Source organism: Triplophysa rosa, linkage group LG18 (assembly GCF_024868665.1).
Source record: "Triplophysa rosa linkage group LG18, Trosa_1v2, whole genome shotgun sequence".
In the NCBI taxonomy this organism is placed as follows: domain Eukaryota; kingdom Metazoa; phylum Chordata; class Actinopteri; order Cypriniformes; family Nemacheilidae; genus Triplophysa; species Triplophysa rosa.
This window is the reverse complement of record NC_079907.1, coordinates 6167600-6176635: the sequence shown is the minus strand read 5'-3', so window position 1 is coordinate 6176635 and position 9036 is coordinate 6167600. Positions and strand designations below refer to the sequence as shown.

Below are 9036 nucleotides of genomic sequence, written 5' to 3'. Positions count from 1 at the left end.
TAATATGGATATGTTTTTCGGATTTACAACTACGCTGGTTCATAAATGGAAGTAATTTGTTTCTTATAATGAATATAATATAAAATTATAACATATACATTTTAATAATACAAAATAATTTTTAAAAAGTCAATGAAGTTGAACACAACTCACGATTTATATAAATACTCTTTATTAAAATTGATAACCATTTAAGTTTTAGATCAAAGCTGCATGTGTAAACATCATTGACATATGTAAAATGATTGACATATGTATTAGATTAGCAACGTTAGCACTGATTTCTGTAAACATAAAAAAGTAAATCTCTGTAAATTAGGTGAGCTTTTTTATTTTATAGACTGAGAGCATGTGCTCCACCTGATGGGGTAGTTATGTAGAAAGTTGGGGATCCATGATATTTCTCCTGTAAAGAAACAGAACAAGTACAAATTGCTCAGTATTCTTGTTATTAGAAAATACCTATTCGTTTTGTCTATAAATAATACAAGGCAAAAGTCAAATCTGACTGAAACATCTTGAATAATCTGTTCATGCGTTTCATTATCTACAGTATTAATCTACAGGTTTTCAATAAAACTGTCACTCATAAGCAGAAACTTAAATTTGATCACCCAAAGAGGATCTTAAACTGATAAAACCTGAATGTGTTTCATTGCTCTCTCTTTAGCTTGTGCCTGAAGCAATGTAACTGTGCATCCACCAAACCCTCCTCCCGTCATCCGACTCCCAAAGACTCCATCCACCTCCAGTGCTGCAGACACCAGCTCATCCAACTCTGGACAACTGACCTCGTAATTATCCCTAAAATAAACAATATTTATCCCAGTCAAAGAACACATCATTTAAGGTCAGTTAACCTCACCTATTTAACAAACAGGCTTAGGAAATAAGTCACTTTAAAAAGCATTTCTTACTCTGCATACAGACGCTTACCTAAGAGAATTGTGGCTCTCCACCATCAGCTTCCCAAACTCTTTGTAATCTCCTCTCTTGAGTGCCTCTGCTGCCTGCGCAGTGCGCTCGATCTCCTCGATCACGTGACGCGCCCGTCTGTATGTGACGCTGTCCAATCGATCTTTGGCAGCTGTGAATTTGGAAGAATTTTAAGGTCAAGGGAAATTCATAGACCCTGATCAATCAAAAACATTATGGTGCATTCTACAAATCTTTCCTACTCTTACCCTCCAGATCTTGCAGAGTTGCATCCCTCAGACTAATCTTGCCCAAAATGGCTGCCGCCTCCTCACATTGCTTTCGTCTGGTGGGATACTCACTGCCTGTGAGTGAGTGTCTGACATTGGAATTTGTGATCAGAATTACAAGTCCAGGGTCAGTTAAAGGGACAGTGGTGGCTTCCAAAGATCTAAAAGGAATGATTCAGAAAAACAGAACATTTTCATACTTTTTTTGTGTTCTTGTTCCTCAACTTGTAAAGCACAGGGCTGGCAATGCCAAAGTCACAAGTTTGATTTCCAGGTAATGCAGGTAATATTGATCAAATGTCTGGTTCACGCACAAGGCACTGTAAACTGCAATGAATAAAAATGTCTAGCAAATGCATAAATGTAGGTGTAAATTTAAGCTTTTTATTTCTGAGGAGACACATGTAAAATATAGACGAAAATAAACATAGCTCTGTCAGAGATATTTTAAATACAAGAGTTTCCACTCGACACAGATACGCAAAATAATCTACCTGCAGTCAATGAGTAACGCATGGCCCTCTTTGCCCAAAACAGACACAAACTGGTCCATGATGCCACAGGGCACAGCGGCATGAGTGTGTTCAGCCTGCTGGCAGGCGATTGCTTTAGCAACCTGATTTCCATCATCTGTGAAGAAATGATTTTAAATTTCACACTTGTTACTGTGATTCAGCTTCTATAGCCCAATCACTAACTAATAAATATATTTTATAATGAAAAGTGAACGCACAATAGCTACAGTGACAGGTGTGACCAACAGGAGTTCTTACCTGGACACAACTGCTGCAGAAAAGTATACATAGCCACTTCAAGTGAAGCTGAACTGGAGAGACCGCCCCCTAGTGGCACACTACTGGCTATTACAGCTCTAAAACCAGGGATGGGACGTGCTGTGTAAAAGCAGAACATTTTTTGAAAATTATATTAGAGTATCTACAAAAGGCATGGGATTAATCTGTATTTATGCACATTCAGTCATACTGAAGTACATGCTGAACCTGTGTATCTCTAGGTTAAAAAAAATAGTGCGCTCAGCAACTTTCCAGCAAGTACTGCAAGTGCAGATATCGTAAACGCTATTTAAAAAGTTAGTCCAAGGACAAGTTCTCAGCATGGGGCCCTGGGGTCACATTTCGTGTTAGAGGAAGACAAAATCTACAGCCCCTCATTACTTCTCTTTTGTGCCAGATGGACAAAAATGTTTGCGATAGATTACCTCTATAGTGCTGTACAACTCCCTTTACATAATTGGCCCAGTTTGGCTGGCCTCTTAAAAGAGGGGCCAGTTCAGATGGGAGATGAAAGTCCACCACTCTGGGTTCATCTGCAGCTTCAGTCACAGTTACGACACAGCAGTTCCGGTCAGAGGTTTTGCTGCCCACGATTACGGTTACCATTGGCAAGGCCTAAAACCATTCAAACATATTATGTGTAGGTGATTTGTAGTCATTTCTATTTAAAGGACAATTAAAAAATATATATATATATATTCCTGTTAAGAAAAACAGTAGAAACTATCACAGAAATTAATAGATTCAATGGTTAATAGAAAGGGATTTATATTTACATTTACATTTATGCCTGGTTTCACAGACAAGGCTTAAAACTAGTCTCAGACTAAAATAAAAGTGTGAGCTGTTTTACCGTTAAATAAATAGCCCTGACGTATTTTAAAATATGTCATTTCCATTGTTTTGTCTCAAGATGCACACCAGTAATATTTTTTTATAAGGCAAAGGCATTTTAATGAAAGCGATTTAAATATCCTAATTTAACTAAGGCATAGTCCTGGTTTAAGATAAACCTTGTCTGTGAAACCGGGCCTTAGTCATTTAGCAGACGCTTTTATCCAAAGCGACTTACAAAGAGTTCAGGGAGCAATAAGCGATATGTCATACAGGAGCAATAATACAATAGGTGCTAATACAAAGTTACTAGTTTCAACATTTCAATATTGTTGAACATAGTTTCAATATTGGTTTTAATGGAAACTAAAATGGTCTCTGTGGGTTTCTGCTGATAACGTATTGAGTTCTAAAGGTGGGATATTTTCTGCAGATGGAAACCAACAGAACACCACCAAATATTACTGGAATAAGGTCCAAAACACACTACGTAAAGTCATTTTCTTGTGGTTTTAATGGTAAACGGGTGATGTTCATAATGGTAGTTGAAATTAGAATTTGTATTGTTTCTTCAGCTGGACTGTCTGTCGTGTAAAATAGATTTTATATCACCAAGGACATGAGAGAACAGACAAACTATTGTTTAGATTATAACATCAGAACTGCACGATAAGGTATTTTGCATAGCGGACAAAAACGTGACGTCACAATGCACATACTCGGTTCACGTTATTTGTCATTGCGTCAGAGATTGGATTACACATACACACTTTACAGTAACGTTACACTATTAAAATTCGCTGCTTATTTTTATGTTACTACAACTTCTTACATGGGATTTAATATCATTGTCATAAAAGTGTCATTTACCATCGGGAGGACATATCCTTCATTATAATCTGTGTGTTCTCCGATTAAATTCACGCGTCCTGGAGCGCACGCCGCAACATTTGCGTCATCCCCGCCAAATCGTTCCCGGTAGACGCGACGCGCCTCTTCAACCAAATCAGCAACATTTTGAATCGGATAACTTTTGGCCATTGTGATGCAAGATTGTGCTTTAATAGCTGTTAGCTGACGTGTGTAAAGTAATTTTCCAGATATCGGTTGCTAAAGCCATGCGATGTAAATCACGGAGTATCAACTCATTTACAAGTTAAGGAGCGACATACGCGTACAAACGTTGGTCAAAGCTCACGTGACTGCCATCTACACAAAAATGAGGAATGTCCAAGTGAGGTTTGGACACTTCCTGCGTCTACACGAGGTTTCTGATTGGCGCAGAAAAGTCATGTGATGCGTCACATAAACAACAGTTGTACGTGCAAAACTTTTCCTTACTTTAGTGACCTGTATTTCTTAAAAAATTTCAAGCTGGAATTAGTTTTGCATTTTGTTATTCATCCTCTTCTTATTTGCTATTGTCAGACAATAAGTTGTTATTGATGTTATATAATTAAAATGTTTCTATTTTGTTATAAGCATTATAAAGGTGCTTTAGGGTTCATCTCGTTTAAACATAACTAGAATCCCAGCATAAAACACAAGGCAAACACCCAATTTTATCAATTTATATTTTTTGAAAGCAGAGTAATGATGCCAGTATCAAAATACTAACAACATAAATAAGCAGAAGAGAAAGACTCTATGAAACACTTTTATTAACATTTTTTTTCACAGCCTATATCAAATAGCTTATTTGTTTGTTCTTAAAACTTTTATCCTAAAATAAAACTATAAGAATAAACTAAGACTTTACATTGATGAAATGTATGGCAGGATTATACAGTATTACTATACTGTACATGATAGGTTTAGTCCTCTGACAGATTTTAAGTGCTTTAAACCATTCTACTGGTTTTATGAACCGATCAGGAAAATACTTCAGAAAACAAATATTGTTTATAAAATTGCATATTTCAGTGTAAATAACTTATTAAGGAATTGAAGGGGTATGAAACATTGAATATGACAACCTGTTCTCCCGCTTATTCAACGACATGTAAAAATAGTAACATTCATTCAGTTTTGGCATTTACATCTTTATGCAATAAGACAACATGCCAATCCATCCAGAACCACTACGAACAGTATTTGATGTTGACCATCTCAGTAGCAACAATACAGCAGACATCATGACATTATTTTCCAGACTGAAATATTTGACTCATTAATACAACAAAACCTCATTCACTGAATTCATCTTAATGAATATAAAATCATTCTTGAATCTACAGATTATTTTCTTCATCTGTGGGACCCTTTCCTGGCCCTGACCCCTTAACCGTCTTAGCTTTGGTAGGCTTTAGCGTTTTCTTGATTTTTTCTTTGTGTTCAATTTCCTCTGTTTCCTCTGTGCTGTCATTCTTGTCCGCTTTGACTTTCCGAAGCTTCTGTTTACCTTTCACAGGAGCGGAGAAGGTGAGCGACGCTTTGTTAAATTCTAAGGGAAAGATCCCCACATCCCCATCAAAGCGGTTCTTGACCACCTGAAGGGATCTACGACCTGGGCACGTCACCAACTTCTTCTCCTGGAGGATGAGCACATTATCTGCCTCCTGACTGGCCTGATGTGACAAGGAATGATACGTTAGGCCCATGCACTATACAGACAAATGAAACATACGCAACACAACTCGTAGAGGAATAAATTGTTCGTTTTTATGTAACAACCTTGGCTGTCCCAAAGATGGAGGCTGTCTGTAAATCTTTATCATCTTCCTCTTTCCTGGGATGGATGATTAGGGTCACGTGACAGCTGCTATTTGTGGCAAACTTCCTGAAGGCTCCAATAATGTGGTCTTGTACTGCAAACCTTTGAAAAACATAAATGGACTATTTAATAATCATTTAAAGGTCCAATGTATGAAATATAGTAGCATCTAGCGGTGAGGTTGCGAATTGCAACCAACGGCTCACTCCACCCCCCCTCCCTTTCGAAGCACTACAGTGTTTGACACAGCACTAAAATGTCATCACATTTTCACTTCTTTGACAAAATGCGCTCTGTAGAGCAGTTTGTCCGTTTAGGGCTACTGTAGAAACAACATGGCAAACTGCACGCAAGGGGACCCGCGGTGTATGTAGATAGAAATAGCTCAATCTAAGGTTATAAAAACATAACACTTCATTACGTAAGGTCTTTCTTTACACCATATATATCCATATCTGTCAATAGATCCTGCAAAAAGTTACACACAGCACCTTTAACCCATGAATAACTTTTATTTCTACCGGCATGATACATTTGAACAACTGAAGTACTACAGTATATTAGTAGTAAAGTATATTGTATATATTGTAAAAATTCTGATTTTATTTCAGTTGTTGACTTACTTGTCTAAAGACAGATTCTCCTGGCCCATCATAAACTGCAGGTTGTCAATGATCACATGACTAATGTCATACAGGTAAACCGCATGTTGCATGGTCTCCAAAACAGTCCTATTCAGGGAAAAAATTAAAATCTTTATCCTTTTCTCACCCTCATGTCATTCCAAACCTATATGACTTTCTTCTGCAGAACACAAAAGATATTTTGAAGAATGTTAGTAAGCAAACAACATTGACCTCCACTGCATGGACACAAAATATGTTTATTTGTTGTCCAAAGAAAAGAGTCAGATACATAAGGGTAAATAAATTACATTTTTTTATTAACTATTCCGTTAAGGAATGGGAAAAGTATTTACTTGATGTTCTGCTGTCCATGGAAGGTCATAAAGTAGAGAGGCAGGTCCTCAAACTTGTCAGCCCACATGTCATATTGGTCCAGGTTCTCCTCCAGCCTTTGCTTGGCAAACTGGGTCAGCATAATTTTGGCCAAGCGCACATTGTTGATTTCAAAGCTGCCCCATAGTGTGTTGACACCCTGCATGCAAAGATCTAGGGCAAACTCGCTGATGAAGGTGGTCTTTCCACTGCCCGTTGGACCTACAAATAAAAAAACAGTATTATTATCAATGAAATAGTTTATATAATATGTAATCTCGAATGTTTCTCCAGAAGCAAAGTCGAAAAAGTTACAGAATGCAATTAGGAAGAACTAGGTTAAAGGGATAGTTCACCCTAAAATACAAAATCCGTCATCATTTATTTACCCTCATGCCGTTCAAACGTTGTATACAACACAAAGAATATTATTGAGAAATGTCTTTTTGGTTTTGTGTCCATACAATTAAAGTCAATAGGGGCCAAGGTTGTTTGGTTTACAACGTCTGTTGTGTTCTGCAAAAGTCATACAAGTTTGGAGTGACATGAGGGAGAATAAATAATAAAAGAATTTTCATTTTTGGGTGAACTATCCTTCTAAGTTCATACATCACCTGTAAAAACAGTCAGCTCCCCTTTGCGATGACCTTTAAGAATTCGATTAAGCTCAGGGAATCTAGTCCACACTATCCCAGCCACCTGCTCCACATTAGCCAGTTCCCCGTACACATCCTCTCTGAGCTGCTTGAAGGACACAATGGACTTGTGGGCAGCCGGAATAGACGCCTTGACGATTCGTGCCAGGTTCTTTCCCTTGGCCAATGCCTTACTGGGGCACGGCTGAAACTCCCCCGGCCTGACCAAAGAGCAGCGTTTAAGTCCAAGTTTCCTGGAGAAGATCTTTGAGGCTTCCCATGAGCGCATATCTCCTCCCAGCCATAATGTAACTTTCTTGAACTGCTCCAAATAAGGCAGGAGGATCGGGGGCAGACAGCTGACGCCCCGTGGCAAGGCCAAAGACGGAACACCAGTGGCCTGACTTACTGCCATGCTGTCCAACTCATGTGCTGTAAGCACAACCTCAACATCCTTCCGTGCTATTAAAGGCAGACCGAAGAGGTTGTGGTAGCTGGAAACTTTTGGAACTGTAGCTTCAGTGTAGACCACCTGCCCGTCACCTTTGATGGCAGCAGAAAGCAGTTTAACGCCCCGGAGGCCCGAATCACGCCCGCTAAACCACGGGAACACCAAGCTCTTAGTGGGTTTGAATAACCTGACACCAAATCTTTTCAATGTGGCGTTGGTGAGTTTACCTATCTGGAACATGGTTTTGACAAGCTGCTCCTCCTCCTCAAGGAGGTCGGAGAAAGGCACGGAGCTGCTCCAGATTCTTTGCACCTCTTTCAGCTCCATCTCTCTCTCCTCTTGCTCCTCCACACTCTCAGGAAAACCCAACAGCACATTAGGGCTTATCGATGTCTGGCCTTCGTTTAACATCACCTCGATGCAATCCTGAAGGTCCTCCCAGGTCCCCTCCACCAAAGTCTCCATGCACAAAAATTGTCCGGTGGTTTTATTGATAAACAGTGAGTGGTTCTCTTTACCAGAACCAGGTTCCAAAAAGATACTAGGAGCATGCAAACAGCTGTACCCATCATGGAAAAGAATATCTCTTGAGCGAAGATACTGCTTGATGTCAGTCACTGTGAGGGGATGGAGAGGGAAATCTATTGTAGACGTTGCATCTTTTCTCAAAGTTCTATAGAAATATAAAGGAACAGCATGTCTCAATTTGACTTCAGAGCGATTCCACGTTGGTGCCTTTACAGGACACTGCAGCAATGGATGGAGGGATGGCTGATAAAAAGACAAATATCTCCAGAGAGGAACCTGAAAACGTTTACAGGGATTACAGCGATCGGCCCCTTGCAAGAGACAGACAGCCCCCCTGAGAAACTTGCTCCTCCACATCTGCTGCTATTCAGGACATCCGATCTGTAACATGAAAAAAACATTCATAAGCACTTAAATTAATAACCATTAAACTGCAGGATCACTAATTGTATTACAAATATATATCATATGAATATAAATATATATTATGTAAACATTCATATATATATATATATATATATATATATATATATACATAGTATAAATATACTCTTGTTACTGACTAATGAACGTGAATGAACTGTAAGTATAGTGTAATAATGTATATTGTACATGCACATGTACATGTAATACATGCATGACCCCTAACGTTACTTCTTATTACTGAAGTATATCTGTAAACTGAAAGAACAATGTCGAAAAAAACCATTATGTTTATATACTATAAATAGAAGGAATGCATAATTCGCAGAATTATAGAAACTTACTAAAATGTAAGAAGCGCGCCAAACTGATAACATGCGTCTGCATGCCTCTAAGCTCCATGGGCATCAGGTCCGCACTCCAAAATACTTCCGTGTGAAACACCAACTCTGTCT

General features: G+C 38.7%; 2 protein-coding genes across 2 annotated transcripts; both read right to left on the bottom strand.

Annotated features, from left to right (window-relative positions):
• Positions 1 to 119: 119 nt before the first annotated feature.
• galk1 (galactokinase 1) lies at positions 120 to 4071 on the bottom strand. The gene is made up of 8 exons (XM_057358800.1): positions 3704 to 4071; positions 2425 to 2614; positions 1979 to 2098; positions 1700 to 1835; positions 1185 to 1366; positions 937 to 1087; positions 642 to 804; positions 120 to 406 (listed from the first exon to the last, which is right to left on the bottom strand). Exons 1-8 carry the CDS (start codon positions 3872 to 3874, stop codon positions 335 to 337), a joined length of 1185 nt encoding a protein of 394 aa, XP_057214783.1. The 5' UTR covers positions 3875 to 4071; the 3' UTR covers positions 120 to 334.
• A 425-nt stretch (positions 4072 to 4496) lies between these two features.
• twnk (twinkle mtDNA helicase) lies at positions 4497 to 8998 on the bottom strand. Its single transcript, XM_057358700.1, has 6 exons — positions 8926 to 8998; positions 7159 to 8539; positions 6526 to 6766; positions 6170 to 6277; positions 5507 to 5648; positions 4497 to 5400 (listed from the first exon to the last, which is right to left on the bottom strand). Exons 2-6 carry the CDS (start codon positions 8513 to 8515, stop codon positions 5065 to 5067), a joined length of 2184 nt encoding a protein of 727 aa, XP_057214683.1. The 5' UTR covers positions 8516 to 8539; positions 8926 to 8998; the 3' UTR covers positions 4497 to 5064.
• Positions 8999 to 9036: the final 38 nt, after the last annotated feature.

Coding starts and splice junctions, on each gene's coding strand:
- galk1 (XM_057358800.1), bottom strand. CDS start 3,874: ATGGCCAAAAGTTATCCGATTCAAAATGTTGCTGATTTGGTTGAAGAG. Junction 2,615..3,703: donor AAGGATATGTCCTCCCGATG/GTAAATGACACT, acceptor GAATGGTTTTAG/GCCTTGCCAATGGTAACCGT. Junction 1,836..1,978: donor TCTGCAGCAGTTGTGTCCAG/GTAAGAACTCCT, acceptor ATTTCTTCACAG/ATGATGGAAATCAGGTTGCT.
- twnk (XM_057358700.1), bottom strand. CDS start 8,515: ATGTGGAGGAGCAAGTTTCTCAGGGGGGCTGTCTGTCTCTTGCAAGGG. Junction 6,278..6,525: donor CATGGACAGCAGAACATCAA/GTAAATACTTTT, acceptor TTCCCTGAATAG/GACTGTTTTGGAGACCATGC. Junction 5,401..5,506: donor CCATCTTTGGGACAGCCAAG/GTTGTTACATAA, acceptor TTGTCACATCAG/GCCAGTCAGGAGGCAGATAA.